General features: G+C 36.0%; 3 protein-coding genes across 5 annotated transcripts; all 3 read left to right on the top strand.

Moving 5' to 3' along the window:
* On the top strand, positions 11,748 to 14,716 carry LOC109723827 (protein trichome birefringence-like 35). Of its 2 annotated transcripts, none has more exons than XM_020252315.1 (6): positions 11,748 to 12,097; positions 12,608 to 12,878; positions 13,258 to 13,429; positions 13,577 to 13,776; positions 13,882 to 13,999; positions 14,179 to 14,403. In XM_020252315.1, the coding sequence occupies exons 1-6, from the start codon at positions 11,830 to 11,832 to the stop codon at positions 14,266 to 14,268; spliced, it is 1,119 nt and encodes a 372-aa protein (XP_020107904.1). In that variant the 5' UTR covers positions 11,748 to 11,829; the 3' UTR covers positions 14,269 to 14,403. The 2 variants fall into 2 exon arrangements, with proteins under 2 accessions (XP_020107904.1, XP_020107903.1); XM_020252314.1 differs by having other exon boundaries at positions 11,751 to 12,097; positions 13,882 to 14,034; positions 14,179 to 14,716.
* LOC109724128 (dehydration-responsive element-binding protein 2A-like) lies at positions 15,521 to 19,229 on the top strand. Of its 2 annotated transcripts, XM_020252824.1 has the most exons (4): positions 15,521 to 15,754; positions 16,377 to 16,443; positions 17,342 to 17,391; positions 18,042 to 19,229. In XM_020252824.1, the coding sequence occupies exons 1-4, from the start codon at positions 15,705 to 15,707 to the stop codon at positions 18,898 to 18,900; spliced, it is 1,026 nt and encodes a 341-aa protein (XP_020108413.1). In that variant the 5' UTR covers positions 15,521 to 15,704; the 3' UTR covers positions 18,901 to 19,229. The 2 variants fall into 2 exon arrangements, with proteins under 2 accessions (XP_020108413.1, XP_020108414.1); XM_020252825.1 differs by lacking the exons at positions 16,377 to 16,443; positions 17,342 to 17,391.
* LOC109723689 (PRA1 family protein B2-like) lies at positions 20,624 to 21,948 on the top strand. The gene has a single exon (XM_020252148.1). It carries the CDS (start codon positions 20,790 to 20,792, stop codon positions 21,456 to 21,458), a length of 669 nt encoding a protein of 222 aa, XP_020107737.1. The 5' UTR covers positions 20,624 to 20,789; the 3' UTR covers positions 21,459 to 21,948.

Below are 22,169 nucleotides of genomic sequence, written 5' to 3'. Positions count from 1 at the left end.
TTAAAAAAAGAATGAAACGGTGACTACGAATAATTAGTCTATAATCAATTATGATATCAATTACATAATAGAATCACCTTCTAATATACCAAATAATTGATGAAATATTAATGAAATCATAACCTACACAAAACGTAAGTGGGGATAGAGGGGAGGTGAAGTTGCGGAGAGAGAGTATTACAAAAAAAAAAAGAATTAATATAAAATTAATATAAAATATGATGAAACATATGAATATATAGAAGAGAGTTAATAGATTATCTATCACTTAATTAATATTATATTATTATGCAAGATTAATGGTTTCTGGCCACTGGCAAGAAATCAATATGGTATTAGTTAATACATTATATGGAAATTAAATAAGTAAAATGATAGTCCGATTTTAGTACTTATAATTTTTTTAATTTTTAGTCCTTAATTTCTTTTGTATGTGATAACATTTCTAAAATTCTTTAAGGCGAAAGAGATGAAATAGAAGATCATATTTCACGTACTGATTTCTAAACTTTGTAGCTAGAAGATGTTTTAAAATTTTGAGTATTTTTTTACTCGTGCACATATTTTATAGGCCAATTGCATAAAAAACTCATTTATTTTGGACTTTTCAAAACCGGCTCGGTCCACTTATTTCGTTTTTAGATTCGATTCCTTTTTCACAACAGAACCCCCAATAACCTTTTTATTTTTTCTATTTCCTCTTTCCTCTCCTCTCCTCGTTCTCTGTTCTTCTTTTTCTCGCCATGGAGAGGGAGCGCGGAGGCGGAAACCGGTTCTCGCGTCTCTCAACGATTCTTCTCTCGCGCCTCGCCTCGCCTGACTTGCCCTCGTCCACGACCCCCACCTCCTCGCCTTCTACGCGCCAAGGCGCCCGCGAATTTTTTTTTTGCTTTTTCTTATTTTTTCTTTTCCGACTCTTTCCACCGTCCTCGCGACGAACCGCCTTTCCGCCTACTCGCTTTTCCCCGCTTCTCATCTCTCCTCTCCCCATCTCTGCTGCCTTCCGACGACGATAGCATCTTCGCCGCAGCCGACGTCGACACCGTGAGGTCACGCGCTCTACAGATCGGGAAATGGGGTCCTTAGCGCTTCAAGTCGCCGCACCGGGTCCTGTTGACAGAAGGTGACAAAAAAAAAAATATAAAAAAACAAAAAAAATATAAAAAAAAAATTATATAAAAAAAGATGAATATGAATTGCATCGTTAATGTTCAAAAAAATTATAAGTTGCCTACTTAAGATTAAAACTGCAACTTAAGATAAAAGTACACTCTAAAACAAAATTACCTCTTGATAGATATTTATAAATTTTCTTCTATAACCCTTTCAGATGTAAACTGCATCCATTAAGATGAATCATTACACTACATTAAACAAAAGTTCACTTTTTCCCTCTTGTTACATCATTTCTTATTATTCACATTTTTTATCTAAACTGTACCCTTTTAAAGAATATTTAATTGTTTCTCCTTTGTTCATGTTTTTCCCTCTTGTTAACATTTCTATATAAATAAAGAGAAAAAATATTTGCACAGAAAGAAAATGCACTGTTTTAAGAGGTAATATACTATTTATCCTCTTTGTTGCAAATATTTCTTGTAACAAGAGAAAAATAGACAACAAAAGAAAACTGCACTATTTTCAAGAGATATATCTATGTTTCTACTCTGTTGCACTATTCGTCCTCTTGTTCCATTTCTCTTGTATACAATAAAGAAATATGCACAAAGAAGAAACATACAATAAGAGAAAACTTCAACCCTTTAAGATAATATTAACTCGTTCTCTCTTTTACACTGTATATCCCTTGTTGCAACCATTCTGTGTAAATAAAGGAGAAATAGTCAACTAATAGAAAACATGCAACAAAGAGAAACAGATATAAATATACTACAAAGATGCAGTTTCGATAAAATTATATAAATTTCGTTCAAAGAGTATAATTTTTATCTTAAAGCAGCAATTTACATCTTAAATAGTGCAACTTATAATTTTTTTTGTAATTAACGATGCAATTTTATTTTCATCCTTCTTTTTATATAATTTTTTATCTTTATTTTTTTTCTATTTTTTCTATAATTTTTTTTGTCACCTTCTCTGCCAACAGCTACGGCGCCGGTGACGACGCCGCTAAGGACCCCCCGCTCCGAGGCTGTAGCGCCGCAGTGACCTCTACGGTGTCGACGTCGGCGCCGGCGAAGATAAATCGTCGTCGGAGGCGGCAGAAAATAAGGAAAAGGGAGAGATGAGAAGGGCGGGGAACGGCGAGAGGCGTCGTCATCGGAGACGGCGGAGAAGAGTCGGAGAAGAAAAGAAAAGAAAAAAGCAAAAGAAAAAGTCGCAGCACGGCCTTGGCCGGGTCGGAGGTGAGGAAGGTGGGAGGTGCATGGACGAGGGCAAGGGCGAGGGCGAGACCATGAGGGTGAGAGGCGAGACGGACCGTTTCTGCCTCCGCTCTGCCGGCGAGAAAAAAAAAAAGAACGAAAGAAACGAAGAAGAGAAAGAAAGAGGAAAAAGAAAAAGTAATAAAGGTATTTTTGTCAGTTTGCTGAAAAAGCGGATCGAATCTGTAAATATGAAAAAGGTGGCCCGGTTTTGCAAAAGCCCAAAATAAGTGGATTTTTTATGCAAATTGGCCTTTTTTATAACTTTATATGTAAAAAAAAATATACATTGTCCATTCAACTTAGAAATTAGGGTCAATTTCATTTGTCAAAAATATCATAAATGTCCCTAAAAATTTGATTATATCACAACTGCCCTTCAAATATACCCTTACCCTTACTCTTCATGTCTTTATAGAATGATAAAATATTTAGATTATCATAAATATGGTCGAAATGTCTATTTTGCCCTTAACTTCTAAATTTTTTTACGAAAGTATTTTAGCATGGTATATTTATTTTAATATATTAAAATAAAGAGTAAAATATATCACTTTACTACCGTGTAAATTGTAAAATAAGAACTGAAAATAAGATACTAAAATAAGATACTTTACATCATTTATTTTAAAATTTGATATGCCAAAGCATAGAAATTTGTGCTAGTTCAAATAACTTAGTTCACATCATGCATATATATTTAAGTTATATTTTGAATAAACTGTTTAACCTTATTTTAATGAGTCAATTGATACTTTAAACAATTTTTTTTTGCTTTTTTTCAAAAAAAAATTTTTCTTAGCTTAACTTGTCAGGATTATTTTTTTTTTAATTGACAAAAACTTATCTCTAAATGTAGGTTATTTATAAATGTAAAATAGTGTTTATAAAATTATAAATGATTTTATAGTCAATTGAATATTTTAAGATGGTAACAACAATAGGGACAAAGTTGGAATTTTGTTTGTTGTTTATTCAAAATTGATAATAAATTAGTGTAAAGGTTATTTTTTTAAGTTTCTCTCTTTTAAAATGTCATTTATGACATTTCAATTCTTATAGGGGCATTCATGATTTTAGACTTATTTGGAAGGGTAATGATGAAATGTTCCCTAGAAATTAGGTAATCTTTGCCCTTATGCTGTAACAATAAAAATAACATTTCTATTGTTGCTAGTAACATTTATATCTTACAATAGCATGCATCACAATCATATAATGATGCATGAATTTAATGAGAAGAAGTAACAACTTAAAACCAGTTCAACATTGGAAAGTATCAATAAATATGTTTGATACACTTAATGGCTTATTTTACATGATGTGAGCATCTATTACTATATATAAAAGTAGAACCCTTAATGAACCCTATGTGAGAAGCTGACACGTGGCTTTCTATATGCTTGCCACGTGTCAAACTCAAATTTGGATATTTGGTAATTATGTTGAGATATTTTCAAAATTCACGGATATTATGTGGCAAAAAAATTGGCCGGTGCAGATATTATGCATGAGAAAAAAAATATTTATCTTTATTTGGAAATAAATTACTATTTAGTTAATTATTTGAAATGATTGGTTAAAAATTTCTGGACATAAAAATATTAGTAAAAATGGATAGAGATATTTTTTGAAAGAGGAAAAAATTTTAAACTCACATCGCTCCTGTAATTTTCTTCGCTCTTAAATATTGATGCTTTAAAATAGAACATATTATTTTCCTATTACTTCTGTAATTTTTATTTCGTAATTTTTTTCCCTACTGTCACTCCTGTAACTTTTCATCTTCATGCAACAAAATTTTTTTCTTTATATTTTTTTGAAAATCAACATCTATATATTTTTGAATATTAAAAGTGACAGTAGAAACATAATATATGTGTGCTTACTCTAATGTGTGTCAAATATGAAAGTTTAGTTGATCTCATTATATGCTTAAATATTCATGTCATTTGTAATTTTTCATATCAATTTTAGTTATCATTTTATTTCGCACATCAATATGTAAATGTAAATTATTTTGCACACCAATTCATAGATAATAGAGTAGGATTGAATTTTGTATTTTAGTTGAATATTTATTTTGGTCCAATTTTTTTTTTCTCTCGCTTGTGTACTTTAATATATACTATAATTAAGATTGATAGTATATTTTTTTATTTGTTAAAAAATATAAAATTATTTAGAAAATCTTTTTATTGTCATCACATAATAATTTTTATTATTATTCTATATTATTATATTAGCCGTGTATCGCACGGGTGAAAATCTAGTTATAAAGAATGCTTTTTATTTTTATTTTCCCACAGGTGGAATAAAATTTTTTTTAAGAGAAAAAGGTAGCATGCTACCCGTTTCATTTATTTCAATTAGAAATAAATTTAGCTGAAAATGTGAATCAATTAGGATTCGAACTTGTGTCTTGGATACCAACCACCAAATCCTTTGCCACTTGTTCTAGGGACGGTCGGTCAGGTGGAATAAAATTAATAGAGAAACATTATATAGTTGCAAAATCCTTTGACAGTTTACACCTGCTAATCAATTTGAAATTGATTGATGTTAGAAACTTGAAGTAATAGCTTCCAATTAGCTGCTTGGACTTGAGTGGGAATATTGCAGCTTCGCATCTCATTTTCAGTGTAAATATCAGAGACATTCATACACTGTTTTAGACAAAAAGCTAATACAGCATCTCTCTCTCTCTCTCTCTCTCTCTCTCTCTCTGGCATCCTTAGAAAGTGGCTACAAAGTTGCAATATAAAGCAAAACATGAAAATAATTGAAATTTAATCATCCAATTTTAGTTATTTATTTGTGAAATTTTTATAAATATTCACTAAAATAGGAAATAGGACTTGGTTATATTAGAAGTTTTGGATAAATCCATATAACAACTAGGGATGCAAATTGTTCCGGATTGGTAGAACTTTCGTTTTGATCCATCTCGAATGGAGTGATAAGCGGGAACAAAAAATATAAAAAAATATAGTCAGTCCCGAATCAGTCTCGATCTATCAAGTTAATGGAGCAGGAGGTGGGAGATCTCTTATTTCCTTCGATCCGTCCCGATCCGCCAAAAACTCGCTCCCGCTTTTATTCACCTCCGGTGGAGAAATGGGCGTCAAAAATAAAATGGAAATTAAATCACTCCGAATCCGTCCCGATCCCGACAGATAATGAAGTGGGAGTTGGAGGACCCCTCCCGCCGCTGGGTCTACATAGTTTGCATCCCTAACCACAATCCACTTCAAGTATTAGGAGAACAAAGAAAATAAAACTCCAAAACACAAAACCAAAGTGGTTAAATAGATAATTTAGTAATGATTAGAAAATATTAAGTGCGGAGTAAAATATTTTTCAAATATGCTAGTGTGGTTCATTTGTACCCACTATAGCCAAAATTCTCTCCCCCAAAATGTACATGGTGTTTGTGCAAAATTCCAAGTAATGCAAGGGTGTTTTGTGTAATTTTCGTTCCCAAAAAAAGGTAATTAGCAAGTGGCCCACTTGGGAAGCCGGTGGATTAGATAAACATTGGGTTTATTAAGACAGCGGGGCGAAAGAGGGAGTAAACGACAAGTGTGAGGAAAGTCAGGGACTTCGCCGCTAATTTCTCCGTCAACAACCCAACCTTGATGGGATCCCTTCTCTTGTGTCCTTCGTAATACTGATGATGTAATAATATATTTTTTTTATTACAAATAGGTCACTATTAAATATTATTTATTTATTTATTTTTTTATGCTTGTGTACACTGTTTTTTTTTAAATTATACTCACCTGATCACTTGATCACTCGGTTTCTAGTAATTTGATATTTAAAGAAGAATAAAAAAGTGTGTAATATCTTTTTATAGTTTGAAATTTTTTATTTTTTTAGATATGCGAACAGTATTTTACGGGAAAATGTATTTATATCCTTTTGAAAAAAAATATATTTCTTCAATAATAAAAATTGTCTATGTTAGTGATTTTTTAAGTTTAAAACAAGCTCTTTTCCTCTGAAATTGATGATTTCGGATGAGTGCCCAATCTAATAAACTAACATTTATTTGAGTTCAAATTTAACTACAAATATATACAGATGAAATGCTACTGCATTTTTATATATAAAGATCTCTTTTAATATTTATATTTTGGTTGCTTATTAAAATTAAAGGTTGCTTATATTAAAACTAAATTTATTGCAGTAATTGTACATTCTTTATGTGGGCGCAATTGATTACACATGGCTACCGTTTATTGTATAAATTTGAACATATGCAGTAATATTTTTATTCTGATAATAAATATATCAACCTTTTTTTTTTTATTTTACAGGTTAATAGAGAGTAATCTTTCTTTTCTGTGTTTATAATACCGAATAATTATTATTGTGCTAAAAAGTCCCACCCCCCTAAATGATTTTGCAAAATTTCCACCATTGGATAATCCTAAATAATAAAACGGACCCAATTTGAACATCAATGTTTCGTTTAGAATCCTTGATCTTCTCTATTCTAGAGTTCTTTTATTTATTTTAGTATTAGAAAACATCAATACACTTTTAGACGAAAGTAAAATTAATATGAAATAGGGATCGAGAACTCTCCTACTGAAGTTTTATTTCAATGTGAATCAAAACTGAAACTGAAGGCTAGATCTGCCCATGTGATTAATTTATGAAGAAACATCATCTCAGTGGCTGGGCCCAATTTGACAAAGCAGTAAGCACCAATTTGACATGATAAATATATGACTCTTTCCCTATAGGGAATATATATGCTAAGGTTCAATTATATATATATATATATATATATATATATAGAGTTGAGCTAGAATACTCTTGATAGTAAACAAGGCGTTTTACTATCGAGTTGTTTTCGATGATAGAGCTTCCAAATTGACGATCGGCTCCGTTAAATATGATCTAAACCATTTAAACTACCTAAAAATCAAATTTCACGCACTTTCGATATTGTTCTTTTATCCATCTAGTGAACAAAAAATGAATGGCTGAAAATGAATATTCTTTAAAAAATGATGATAGGAGTCTTGTAATCAAGATCAAGAGTATAGATCTTGTTTTAAATAGTTTAAAGAATTTTCTAACAAAAATTCAATTTATTTGGATATCTTTACACCGTTAAACAAGAAAACATTTCTTATCCACCATTAAAATTACAAATTTTAACCTTGATCATTAGGTAATGATGCCGAAAAGATTTAAAATTTGATTTCGAAACACTTCAAGTGGTATAGATCATGTTCAACGAAGCCGATCGCAATTTGGAAGCTCTATCATCGAAAACAACTCGATAGTAAAACGTCCCGTTTACTATCGAGAGTATTCTAGCTCAACTTTATATTATATAATATATATAGAGCAGCGTGGCTGCTGTGCTCTCAGGAGCACGGAGGCCTCCGTGCTCCTGACCGTTTTTATTGATTGGAATTTTTGAATCGACGATCGGCTCCGTTAGACTTGATCTAGCGCATTTGAAGTTTCTAGAAAATAATTTTTGCGATTTTTTTATATCATTTACCTAGTGATCGAAAGGATTCAAAATTTATAATTTTTAATGGTTGATATCTGTCGTTTTCAAGTTTAACAGTGTAGAAGTATTCAAATCAGATGAAATTTTGAAACAAAATTTTTTATACTATCTACAACAAAATCAATATTTCTGATCGAAAATTTTAATGCTATATCACCACTTTTTATTGAATTTTTATTTTCAGCCGTTAAAAATTATTGATTTTGAATCATTTCGATTGCTAGGTAAATGATATCGAAAAATCGCAAAAATTATTTTCTAGAAACTTCAAATACGCTAGATCAAGTTTAACGGAGCCGATCGTCGATTCGGAAACTCCATCATCGAAAACGGCTCAGGAGCATAGAGGCCTCCGTGCTCCTGAAAGCACAGCAGCCTTGCTCTATATATATATATATTATTAAAGTAAATGAGAATAATTAAATCCCACCAAATTTGGTGCATGTATCTCCAGGGTGGCAAATTCACAAACTTTAATTTATTTGGAATTTGAATCCAATTTGGCTCGGGCCCAATCTTGTACCTTCCCGAGTCGAGGTGAGATTCGAGCCTGATCTGATCTGAACAAGTCGAAATTTGGTGGCTTCTTCCGTATGGGGCCCGAGTTTTTAAATCCACGGTCGTGCATGCTGAGTATAATATATTAAAATATTATTCATTGACGGTTTATATCTTTTTAAGATGAAATAATTATTAATATGACATCAAAATAGATGGCCCCAGAACCCACTATTTGTATTTTCGTAGATTAGTTGGCCTTTGTATGATACGTAATATTCCCTAAAATAATGTAGTCTTCGGGACCTGTATCTCAATCATAGTGTTGGAATCTTGAGAAATGAAACAGGTAATTTTTGTTGTTGCTTATTGCTGATATAATAGATCGGAAGTTTGAATCACCGTTAATGCGTAATTAAAAGAAAATTATGTGCTCGTTGCGCATAAATCGTTATAGTCCTATAAGTTGGATCATCATGGCCCAATACTATTTTGGGGCATCTCTGTTGATCTGGCTCAGCCCAATGGATCGAAAACCAATCACGCTTTGGGCCCACTATGTTAACGGGTCAGGACCAAATGACATGTTTACGCCCGAACAAAACTGGCCCGACCCGTTTAAATTTGTCTGTCGGGTTGGACCCGGTCTACGGGCCTTAAACATAGGCTCATAACAGGGCTTGGATCGCATGTTTCACCTACAATATGATTTACCTTGGAGTGTGTTTAGTTGGAAACTTATTTTTCTCGTGTGTTTGTTTAACTGTAAAAAAAAAAAAAAAAATCAAAAAAATATTTTTACCGATTTGAGAAAATTAAAGTATTTTTTTCTCTCAATTTCGCCAGAAAATGAAAATCGCGTTGCGTAAATTTATTTTTATTCACGATTTTTTTACAGAACTAAACAAATATATTTTTTTTCCTTTCAATCAAAGAAATACCGATGAAAAACTATTATTTTTTTCTATAAACTAAACACTACAAAGCATAAAACATTTTTTCTATGAAAGCCTAAAACCCCTTTAATTTTTAAAAAATGACTATGATTTGATTGCACTACTTAATCTACCTCATAACAAATTTTTTAATTAAATTAAAATGAAATACTAAATAAGACGCTTATGCGTTGTGACGGAGCCTAAGTAATAATGTATCTAAGACTATGCTAATCATGCAACGACTAGTGTAGTGACCCGCGTGTTACGGTGGGTAGATACTGTTAAAATAAAAATTTGTAAAAAATAAAATATCAGTTTAGTATAAAAATATAATAAATATAGTCTATATTATAAACAAACACTTTTTTTAACAAAAAAACTATAATGAAAAAGAATCAATCGTTCCAACAAAATTATTCAATCTTGTTCAAAAGATGTCGCATATCATGCAAATGGATGATTAAAATTATTTTTATAACACAATAATAAAAAAAAATATCATATTACAGTTAATATGACTAAAGAAAGGCTCACAATAACACGTAAGATAATTTATATTATATATATATATATATATATATATATATATATATATATATATCACTTTTATTAATTAATTGACTCCGAATATAAAACACAACAAAGATTCAAATTTATAAATTTAAGAAAGAGGGTGGAAGACCAAAAGGTAAAGAAATAGGGTTAAAAAAAAAATTTTAGGCCTTAGTAAATATAAAGAAAATGAGAAAAAGTAAAAAAAAAAAAAAAAAAAAAAAAAAAATAAACCCCACTTCTCCTCAAATTAAAGGGATGGGTGCATGTAGGATTTAGTCATGGAAATTAATGTATAGATATAGATATAGATAAATTCCTCGAGGAAAAACTGTTATATTACGGAGAGAACGGTTACGACAGAATTTAAAGAAAAAGCTTATGACAGGAACAAATGAGGTTTTACTCTTCCAATAAAATTGCAATTGCACTTATCAGTGTAAACCTCAGATGTCATCAACTTAGGAAACTATCTTCAACTTAAAGTTGATAGAACCAATTCAATCCATTAATGAAGTGTTATTTTTTTTTAATTACAACAATATGTGCATAGGAAATCAACTTTTGGAAACTGTAAGTGGAAATTTATAATCTTGTTGTATACGTTATTAATTGATAATTATTGAAGGAATAAACTATATCACCTCCAAAGTTCAATGAACTAAAACGAAGAAAGAGAGGAAAAAAAAATGGAAGCTCCTTTTTTACTAATTTATTACAAAGCTAAGATCCTGTTTGAGAATTTTACAGAAGTGGGTTTTTGTTAAAAACAAAATACTTTGATTAGTGTTGTACATATTTATTTATATATTTATTTATTTATTTTCCAGATGAACTGTTTGAATGGCTTAGTAGATACATATTTTTTTGTGTAAAGTGAGCATAAAATATTTTTGCCATTTATCTCCTATTCTTTCCAACTCTCTCTCTACAAAATAGAGTGTCTTTTTTATAAAATCCAAGGTTAATAATTCAAAATAATTCACACATATATCTTAAATACAAACTTCTTCTTTTTAATATAAATAAAATGATGCTGTTTTGAGCAAGTACTATTTTCATCATAAAAAAATATTAAGAATTAAATTCCAAAGTTGCCAAAGAGACCCTAAAATAGAAATCATAGATACCTGATGTAAAACACTCCAAATGACACCCCAAACATTCCATTTTGGCATCTTGCTTCCTCTGGCACTTTCCCTTACAACAGCAAAGAGGAATTTACTTCTTTTTTTATTATTATTATTTCTAATTATAAAGAGAAACAAATCCATCCATCTATTCATCTTAGGGTGTGCAAATATTTTTTTTTTTTCCTAGCAATAAATAAGAATAAGAGCTAAAAGAAAATGATTTTAAATTTGTAAATATTTTAATATGAAATCTAAAAATTTTGAGGATCAGTGGAACTCAATTGTCCAAAAGTTTAGGAATAGCAGTGCAATTTACTCCCATAATTGCAAAACTTCATTATAAGACGCTGACAAAGCACGAGATATTTTCTTCGCTTTAATGTTCGTGCTGGAGCAATAATTGTTCCAAATGGACTATCGAAACGCCCTCAACAGTAATTTTCCTAAGTTACAGGTCAGTAGGTGGTGCCTCAAAATACCGGAAAATAATTAATCACTGCAGCTAAATGATTTAAGGATTCCAACTTCATTGGAGTTGGAAACACTATTTATTTTATATTATAATGAAATAATATAGATATAGATATAGATATGCATAAAACATAACATATTATGTTGTATATTTAAAAATTATTTATGTCACGCATACAGGGTCTAAATAGGTCCATACACGTAGAAACGGTTTTTCAAAAGACATGCGGTACTGGGGCTGGACACGGAAGGGCCCCTCACCTCGCGTCTCTCTCCGCTTCTGCTGCAATCAAGAGCCAAGAAGCTTCCCATTAATGCCGAAATCTCTCTCCCTGTGTCTCTCCGAGGAGAAGATGCAGAAGTGGGGCAGGAAGAAGAAGAACCAACTCTCCCTCCTCTTCGTCCTCTTCCTCTGCTTCTTCGTGCTCTTCAAAATTACTATCCTCAGCAATGGCGGAATCACGAGAAGCCGAGGAGATGACGACCCGCATTCAAATTCAAATTCAAATCCCAACCCTTCTTCTCTCCCTACTTATCTCACCTCCAACGCTTCGACTCCTCGAGTCGCGAATCGAGTCTTAGGTGCGTTCTCATCCCCTGAAATTCGCGGGGACGTAGTGTAACTCGGTCATTTTAAGTGATCGATCGTTGAATGTAGCAGTGAAATGCGATTTTGGGTTTTTACTGTTCTCATTTTGTTCGTTAAAAAAATTAATAGTACGTACGACGATAGTTTCGTATCGCACAAGTAGTAAGATATTAAAATGTTTGTATCTAGTGATGGTCCCGGACGCCGCATTGACACTTTGGCCCTGTAGTGTTTGTTCAGGTGCATGTGATTTTTGAATAATGTTGGAAATTTGTAGCTAAAATAAGGAAATGGCTATTGAAATTTGTTCCTGAGCTTATTATTTCGGATTCGATACTCTGATGTTGCTCCTTTCAAAATTGTTGTTAATAATCCAGCAGAGTAGGTGGACAATGAAATACATGTGGTAAAGTTTGTACATTTTTTTTTTTTTTCCTTTCGTGTGTGTAAAACCAACTAAACAGTAAACATGAGTGTTGAAGTAAATTAAATTTGAATCTTAGGTGCTTCGGACTGGTCGAAGGCCTGCACTACCATCCAGAGCTACAAAAGAAGGGCGGCAGTTGCAGCGGAAGACGGTCGGCAGCACGAGAGCAAATCCGACGGTTGCAACTTGTTCTCGGGGAGATGGGTCTACGATAACCGTTCATATCCGCTGTATGAGGAGCTCGATTGCCCTTACATGTCGGATCAGTTGGCGTGCAGAAAGCACGGCCGGCCCGACAGGGATTACCAGAGCTGGCGATGGCAGCCTGACAGTTGCGAGTTAAAGAGGTATCATAATATAATTTCAAGTACTTCTTTTTCTTTACGAAGTTATGTTCATTCGGAAATTTTTACTTATATGCTCATCAAATCAAATTATGTAACTTTTCGCAACTCTAGTTCGAGTCGAAAAGAAGAAGCTTGTTGCAGCTCAAATTTGAAGGAAAGAAAAGAAAAAAAGAACTACGAAATGAATGAAAGAGTTGTATGGACTTGAGCGAGAAATTGGTGGATTTCTCAACTGTAATTTCGTAATTCGCTGAGCTACCGTGTTGATCGTTAATTTTTCCGGACAAGATCGAATTTTGATTTTCGAGTTTCGGTGGATAAGATAAGGAAATGTTTCTGACACTTGATGTTATAATTTTTCTGCTACTCTCTTTCGGAGATGGAATGCAACTGAGATGCTGGAGAAGCTAAGAGGGAAGCGGCTTATGTTTGCGGGAGATTCGCTAAACCGAGGCCAGTGGATTTCCATGGTCTGCCTCGTACAATCTGCGATTCCTGCTGGCAAGAAGTCGATGACGCCTAACGCCGGTTTAACGAAATTTATGGCCGAGGTGATCTGAAATTGGTCGAATTTGCATTTTAAAGTATCTTGAAATTCGAAAGAATAATAGTAGTCCAATTTCTCCCTGATTCTGATGTACTATGCATCTGCAGGATCTGCAGGATTCATGGTTTATATTGCTTGTTTTTCTATACAGGAGTATAATGCTTCTATTGAGTTTTACTGGGCACCACTGATTGTAGAATCAAATTCCGATGACCCGATAAACCACAGACTAGATGAGAGGAAAATCCGACCGGATTCACTGCTTAAGCACGCAGCTGAATGGGCGAATGCCGATATACTCATCTTCAACTCATACTTGTGGTGGCGGAGCGGAAATAAGATAAAGCTTGTGTAAGTGCAGTACCAAACAGTTTATATTCTATCGATTAAAAGGTTCAATTGTTAAACTAGTAACTATTGTTTTGGAAAAAAAACAAAAAAAAACAAAAATAACAGATGGAGCAGTAGTGAAGAGGACATTTGCGAAGAAGCCGACGGAATAGACGCAATGAAGTTGGCCCTGGAGACCTGGGCAGGGTGGGTCTCAACAAGTGTAGATCCCCAGAAGCAGCAGGTTTTCTTTGTTACAATGTCGCCCACGCACCTCTGGTTTGTACTATATTTTGCGTAACTTTTAAAACACTATTGGAACAGTAAAAAAAATGATGATTACAAAGGCGTGGAAATTTGGGCACTGAAACTATGATTGCTTCTTCTGATCTGATCGAGTTTCACTGCTTTCCAACTTTCCAGGAGCAGGGAATGGAATCCGGGCAGCGACGGAAACTGCTACGACGAGAGAGCGCCGATCGACGACGAGGGCTACTGGGGGAGTGGATCTGACGTAGAAACCATGCATGCGGTGGCGGCGATAATGGCTAAACTGGGCAGAAAGATCACGGTTCTCAACATTACCCAACTATCGGAGTATCGAAAGGACGGGCACCCCTCGATCTACCGGAAGTTCTGGGAGGCGCTGACCCCGCGACAGCTCGCAAATCCGGCCAGCTACGCCGACTGCATACACTGGTGCCTGCCCGGCGTGCCGGACGTCTGGAATGAACTCCTATTCAATTCATTGTAGCTGTACAGAAAAACCTGCAGTGGAAATGGAATTTATCAGCACATTGATTGAGGTGGATCAACTTGCTCTGTAAAAAGTTTGCCGATGTAAACTGATGCTATCTTTGTTCTTTTCTTTATTTCCCCTCTGATGGTGACAGATACAATGTTTTTGAAGTGTGTTTGCTTTGCCGAAAGCGCAGAAAAGTATAGTTGTTTTGGACCGCAATTTTTTTTTGATTTGTTGTCCCGGTCAAAATTTAAAATTTTTAAATAATATAATTGATTTTGACGTGTAAAATTTCTAATTTATTTACTTTTCGTCAAATAAATAAATAGTAAAATTAAAAAAATTTAGTTTCATAATTATACAAATAAAATATGCAGTACAAAAATAATTTTTAACTGAATTTTACTTTATTCAAGTGTATACTTTAATTTGAAGTTTACTTTCGGTGGAGTAGATAGGCTCTTTTAATGTGTTTATCATCAATTTTGAAGCTACCTCTACTTCTTTTTTTTTTTTATTTGAATTTTGAGTTTTTTATGTTCTGAAAATTCTGATTTTATCAACCAGGGTGCATTGTATACAGACAATAATAAGTCTTGTAGCAATTATTTTTTTATTGACAAAAAAATGCCAACCGTGGCCAACTAATCATCGTCATTATCCGGAAATATCTGAAAGTATATCCAAACTGTACACCACGACCCCTGTGCTTTACGATTCCCGCGGCGCAATCAACAGCTGCCGCGAATCTTAAAGTCCACGTTACGCGCGCGATGGGGCACGCGGGGGTGACGTGGCGGAGATCTGAGCCGCGGCGGGGAACGCCTTCGCGGCTAAGGAAGCGCGACGCAATCACGCACGCAGCAGCTCGCTGCCCCCTTCCGGAAGCTTCTGGTCACACGTGTCGAAAGCGACGGGCATTTAGCGGCACGACACGGCCCACGTCACCCCCAACCCCGCTTTCCTAATTATAGAAACATCGCGAGTACTCCCTCCTATAATTCTATAAATACCCGCACCCGAGGATTTGTGCGTCCCTTGGTACCCAAGAAAAAGAGAGCCGCGCTATAAGAATCGATCGAAAGCGATAAAGAGTCAGAAAAAAAAAAAGGAAAAGAGGAGAAAACCCTAGAAAGAGAAAACCCTAGAGACCGAAGAGGTATCGAAAGAAAAGAGATCGAAGGGAGCTCGGAGAGAGAGAGATCAAATGGTGGAAGCCGATCAAAGAAGAGGATTCGAGATGTACGAGCAGGAAAGGTAAGGGAAAATCCTGTATAATTTGATTTTATTTTTAATTTTGTGATCTTGTTTGGGGAGATGACGAGTGCCGATTTTAGATTAGGTTTTCGTTTTCCTGCGTCCAATTTCGTACTTGTTTTGGCTTTTTTTTCCAACGAAGGTGAGTGGAGTTTGTGGTGCCGATTTTAGATTAGGGTTTCGGCTTCCTGTGTCCAATTTCGTTTTCGTGTTGGCTATTTTTCTAACGAAAGTGCGCGGAGTTTGATAATCCGTGTCGTAATTTGTAAACAAAGCGTTTGTAGGAGCGTTTATGTAGATTGTAGAAGTTACTAGCTAGCTGATGATTTGCCATGATTATAGTCTAAATTGAATCAATCTGCTAATGGAAATCAGTTCTTTGAAATGAAATATACTAGTTTGTTATTCACGTGCCATGACTATTTAATTTGTTTGGTATTAAACCAATTGATTTCCCATTATTGTTACTTTTTTAGGTACTATATTAATTAAGATGGAGTTGTTACAATTTGTAGTTCAATGAAATCGAGTGAATTGTATTTTGATTGGAGTAGGTTGCTTGAAATGAAATATGGGTCAATTCAGTTCATTGTTTACTTTCCTGTTTTGCGTTCTGTTATAGATCACGGGTTTATTTGGATGGACAAGAAAGTAAACAAGGTTTCTTGCATGTGGAAAATACAGTCAAGGTAAGTCAAACACAAAGCACCTGGTTTGCTGACATGTTAAAAAAAAAAAACCCTGAATTAGGAGAAATCATTATAGAACTAATGAATTTCCAACAAATGAATTAGAGAGAAGCAAATTGAGGTATCTACGAAAGGTTAGTAGTTTGTCTCTAGCCAAATAGGGTGTGTATGTGAGGAAAGAAAGATGCTAGTTAGTGATGTGGTATTGTTGATTAGTCATAGAGTAACATTCTGGCTGTTGTCTGTATCTTTTTGCCTTGTGGTGTCATGGTTAATTGACTTAAAATTCTTTTGGTCCTATTTGTTTAAGATATTTTGTGTTTTGCTCGCAGTAATTTTTATTTGGGTACTGGTTTGCTATTCTTAATTTTTTCACTTCGGAATGCATGCAACTGGACGATATTTTGGGTTGTAAGTGGTCTTTTCTAATGTTGGTATTTCTGAGTTAGAATTTCAAGAAGCATTTTTTATCCGATTACATTTCGGTTTTTATTCTGAACTCAGACAACTTTTTGAGTTTGGGTTTGTTTGGGGTTTGTTATTTGTTTTTTGTGACGTTTTTGATTTAACCATATTCTGGAGAGATGGTTGAGGGATATTAATATAATTAGTTTGGACTATTTTGAGTGTACGGGGACCAATTGTGTAGATGGTGAATACCAAATTGTGTTTGGCTTCGATCTAATAGATGGTGAATACCAAATTGTGTTTGGCTTCGATCTAGATTGGAGTATTCATGCTATTTTAGTTTCTGTGGTGTTTTTGTTTTTTGTTTTTTGTTTTATTTTTGTTTTTCTTCTGGCGTCTCTGTTTCTTTGGTATTTGGAGTTCAATATTTATAATTTTCTTTTCCGAGATTGATCACATGCTTGGCTGATTGTGTTATATGTTTTACTAGAACATCGACAGCAGTCAGGATGGGAGTTGTTGGTCGCATCGGGTCAGTAGGTATGAATGCTAATGACTTCACTTATTTATGCGTAAACACCCTAACCCTGGTCATTAGTGTGAATTCCCTAGTTCACACATTTTGTATAGTAATTAAAAACTCTAATCTAGTGTCTGGACAAATTCAAAAAACAAAGGAGAAGGAAAACAAAAAAACAAAAAATCAAAAAAAGAAGAGATCTTTCAATTGGCAGCAAGTACACAACTCTTTGGTTCCTTATGCACTTGTGTTTTTTGTGAGGGGTTAACCAAGTTGGCTGATCAAAGATATAATAGTTGATAGGGAATGAGGCATTAGAATGGGAACACTCACCAGTAGAACCTGATTGAGATTGTATTTAGACTACTACTAGCGAGTTTAATCTTCTGAGACTAGAGTCAATGTGATACGAGAGGTTAGCTGTTCACCTCCAATCTCAAGAGTATGGTTTGGGAAACGGTGAACTGGTATGGAATTCTGGAGAACTACAATTTACTTCAGGTTTATCAATAAGAAAATTATGTTTATCTGCCAAATGCACTTGTATTGTGCACAGAACATAGTGAACCTGTGCTTTTGAATTGCATTACCTATAGAGGTTACATTCTAATTTGGACTCGGTGCAAGTGTTTTTGCTGATGTTTTGAATCTTCCTTGTGCTACTACTCAGGAAAAAAAGACCACGAAGAACACGAGAAGGCCCAAATTCTGTTTTGGAAACTATTAAGAAGTGGAAGCAGCAAAATTGCCAAGAGGCATACAGACGAATTAAAAAAGCACCAGCAAAGGGCTCAAAGAAAGGCTGCATGCGAGGAAAAGGAGGTCCAGATAATTCATCATGTTTGTACCGTGGAGTAAGGCAACGAACATGGGGCAAGTGGGTTGCAGAGATCCGAGAACCTAACAGAGGTAGCCGACTCTGGCTTGGAACTTTCCCAACTGCTGAGTTGGCAGCTCGGGCTTACGATGAAGCTGCTAGGGCTATGTATGGTTCCCTTGCCCGAGTTAATTTTGAAGGAAATGCAAAAGAGGATTCTTGTGAATCTACAACTACGTCCCAGCATGAATCAGCTGCTAAAGAACAAAATACGGAGGTTTCAAGTCCTGATAAAGCTAATCTGAGAGCGCCGAAGGTGGAGTCAGTTGATGAATTCAAGAGTCAATCGCCTGTTGTCGCGGTAGCAGAAGATAAGGTGAAGGAAGAAGGAAGTGAGGATGTGTTCGGTCTCTTGGAGCCAATAGAGAATCTGTTGCCTGGTGACAACAATATCAACTTCGATTGTTTCAATATTGATGAGATACTGGGGATGATCGATGCGGAGCCAATGAGAGACGGAATTGGTCTCACTACCAGTGAACTCGGCCAAGAGGGTATAGATGGTAATATCCAGTACATTGATCCTTCGGCTTTTGCTTTTCCAATGGAGTTCCCATCCGACGCTGCTGCATGGGATTTCTCCGCCCAGTTGGAGAGGGAGTTGGAGGCGGCGCTTGTGCAGGAGCAAGATCAGGGATTTGCAGATGGCTAGATTTAGTTGCCTTTGTTAGGAGATTACTAACAGTTCTTTGAACCGGCCGCTGGGGCTGGTGCTTATTACATTTTTGAATGTTCGAAACAGAAACTCTTTTTACACTGATGGGAGCTTTGTTTTTTCATTCTTTTTTCTCCGTCTGTAAAATATTGTTGAACAGAGCGGTGTGTGCATAGTTAGAAGTGTACAGTCACACAGGTAAAAAGAACACAAACAAATACTGTAATTTTGATACGAACCTGAGTAGTTGTCTGCGCCTAGATTGTTTCTGTGTTATAGTTTAAAAAGAGCGCCTGTGAATAATAAATACTAATTTTTGGTGCGAATGCTGTGGGTGTTTACTCCCATAATGTTTCGTGTTGTATTCTGGTTGCTGCAGGAGGTTTCCTGCAGCATGAGAGTGTCGGAGTTTCCGAGTGTGTCATTTTATGCGAATGATGATTTATCGATTTGTGCTTTTCCCGGGTTCGGTCTTTATCTATTTGTGCTTTTCCCTGGTTTGGTCTCTTTCTATTCCAGTTCTGATTATAGTGTGTTTAAGTGAGCTAATCTTTATCATTTTTATTTTTGCTTAGTATATTATGTTAAATTCTCCGCCTGTTCAGTCTGAGATTAAGGCTCGTCAGTTCTAATCAAAAGAACTGATTGAATTTTCAAGCTTTGCTTGACAAGAACATGCATCTACCTTTTTATCATCAGTCCTTGGAAACAGGGAGCAAGGGAAAAAGAAAGTAATCTTTTACCTGCAAAAAACGTGTCTTACCAGCTTGGACTATCGATGGATGGTGTGGTAAGGCGATGTTATTGAAATAGACAGGATTTCATGCGCCAAATGTTTCAGTTAACACTAACATAAATGAAACATATATATGGCGCATATAAGTTGCAGTTTAACCGATAAAAATAAATCTCAGAAGAGTACGATGTGCAAAGCTAAAAATCGAAAATATAAATGTGGACTAATTACAAATACCTTCGCATGCCAACTTGATTCCAAGCCGGTGGCGATGTACCTTTGATTGCCGATTACGGCGCCGAAGCACCATACAACTCCAAGCACCATACAACTCCAAACATCGCCTTTACGTCTACATGTGATTACTGTATAATAATACCTACCGCCATAGTTCTCTAACCTTTGTAAAGAAACTAACTAGTGCTTGCACCCAGTATATTAGGGTTTAGTTTGGTATTGAGATAGATCTAACAAGATATAATAACGGAGTTTAGGAAAAATATATAGAGATATACTTCTACCAATGGAACCGCAGAAAATATGTAGTAACCGACTAACCGCAATATACGAAATGCAATATTACTTACGAAAACAAACAGGGTATCTCACCGCACGTAACGCAATCTCCCCGCAATCTCAAATGAAGCTAGATGTGCTCTAGACCATTTAAAATGATTATATACAAAAAAAAAAAATTATAAATTATGAAGATTTAATTTATTTTTCTTACGAATTAAAATAATAATTTTTTAATTATTAACTCTTTAGTCTATAACTCTATATAGCATTTTAGTAATAAATTTATAAATTTTATATATATTTTGATGATGTAAATCACATTTACAGGATTAATAAATTTTGATTACCCACGATTCACTAGAGGCCTGAAGATGCAGCGGACGAAGCAAATAGTCTCCCAAATCTGCGTATCAATTACTTTGATTGGCCTTCACAAAATACATGTAACATAACAACGCACAAATCCCTAATCCCCCACAACAAATAAATAAATAGTAAATAAGAAGAGAGGAAAAGTCCCCATCCCAACCTAAGACCCCTTTTCGTCTCCTCCTCTCTCCCCCCCTCTCTCTCGCTCTCTCTCTGGGGCTGGGGTCAGAAACAAACGCGCGCTCCACCACCCCCTTCTCCCATGGCGTCTTCGTCCCCTCCGATCCTCCCCACCACCGCCGCCGCCGCCGCCGGGTCCGGCGCCGCGGCGTCGTCCGCGGCGTCGCTGTCGGCGCTCCGCCTCTTCCTCGGCCGCGCCGGCGAGGCCGCGCGCCGCGCCCTCGCGCACCGGCGGCCATGGGCGGAGCTCCTGGACCGGTCGGCCTTCGCGCGGCCCGACTCGCTCTCGGACGCGGCGTCCCGGCTCCGCCGCAACCTGGCCTACTTCCGCGTGAACTACCTCGCCCTCCTCGGCCTCTCCCTCGCCTCCTCCCTCCTCGCCCACCCCTTCTCCCTCCTCGTCCTCCTCCTCCTCGCCTCCGCCTGGTCCTTCCTCTACGTCTTCCGCCCCGCCGACGCGCCGCCGCTCGTCCTCCTCGGCCGCCCCTTCTCCCACCGCGAAACCCTAGCCGCGCTCTCCCTCCTCACCCTCCTCGTCGTCTTCCTCACCTCCGTCGGGTCCCTCATCGTCTACGCCCTCATGCTCGGCGGCGCCCTCGTCTGCGCCCACGGCGCCTTCCGCGTCCCCGAGGACCTCTTCCTCGACGACCAGGATCCCGCCGCCGCCCCTGCCGGACTCCTCTCCTTCCTCGGCGGCGCCGCCGCCGCGACCTCCGCCGCCGCCTCCGCCGGAACCGCCATCCGCGTCTGAGCCCTCCCTCCCCCTCGAGGTTCGTTAAATTTAGGGCGTCCTCATTACCCCTCTTACTACTTTTTGCGGGCTAGGGTTCGTATTCTACTGCACCGATCACATCATTCATTTTAATGGACACGAACGATTTAAATACGTAGATCCTTGTACTGAATGATGGATGCTAACGTGTCGAATTCACATCCTGTATCGGCATTGTTTAGATCTGTTTAAAGAGATTTGGTGCGAAACCCCCTTGTTCGAGTACTCATTATATAGATTTTAATTCCTTAGTTTTTGTTTGAATGCGGTGTGAAATTGATCTCAGATTTGTCTCTCGTTAGAGTCTATTTTCGTTCTTTTTTTTGTTGCATTTTTGCAAATTCGTTTAGATCTGATTGGCGAGATGTGACGTTTCGTAATTAGGGTTTTCAGATCTGATAGCTGGTTATGTAGATCTCAGGCGTTGTTATTCGTCATGAATGTATGCGAAAAAGAAAGGTTTTTTTCAGCAGAATTGTGAGCATTTTCCGTTATTACAAATTAGATTTGAAGAACTTTATGTACGAACAATTTAATAATGGCTATTATTTGCTAGAATATTATGATGACTTTTAATGATTATGTAGAGCATTTTTTTTAGATAGAAATTGTGATGATGATTTTTTACCAGATTGAGTAATTGTTTGGTACTAACAGATCACACCAGACAATATGTTGCTTAAGGAGTTA

This window comes from Ananas comosus, linkage group 18 (assembly GCF_001540865.1).
Source record: "Ananas comosus cultivar F153 linkage group 18, ASM154086v1, whole genome shotgun sequence".
NCBI lineage: Eukaryota > Viridiplantae > Streptophyta > Magnoliopsida > Poales > Bromeliaceae > Ananas > Ananas comosus.
Note: the sequence above shows the minus strand (reverse complement) of the source record. Positions and strands in the feature narration are given on the sequence as shown.

Coding starts and splice junctions, on each gene's coding strand:
- LOC109723827 (XM_020252314.1), top strand. CDS start 11,830: ATGCCGAAATCTCTCTCCCTGTGTCTCTCCGAGGAGAAGATGCAGAAG. Junction 13,777..13,881: donor GGAAATAAGATAAAGCTTGT/GTAAGTGCAGTA, acceptor CAAAAATAACAG/ATGGAGCAGTAGTGAAGAGG. Junction 14,035..14,178: donor ATGTCGCCCACGCACCTCTG/GTTTGTACTATA, acceptor CCAACTTTCCAG/GAGCAGGGAATGGAATCCGG.
- LOC109724128 (XM_020252824.1), top strand. CDS start 15,705: ATGGTGGAAGCCGATCAAAGAAGAGGATTCGAGATGTACGAGCAGGAA. Junction 15,755..16,376: donor GAGATGTACGAGCAGGAAAG/GTAAGGGAAAAT, acceptor GTTCTGTTATAG/ATCACGGGTTTATTTGGATG. Junction 17,392..18,041: donor TGGTCGCATCGGGTCAGTAG/GTATGAATGCTA, acceptor GCTACTACTCAG/GAAAAAAAGACCACGAAGAA.
- LOC109723689 (XM_020252148.1), top strand. CDS start 20,790: ATGGCGTCTTCGTCCCCTCCGATCCTCCCCACCACCGCCGCCGCCGCC.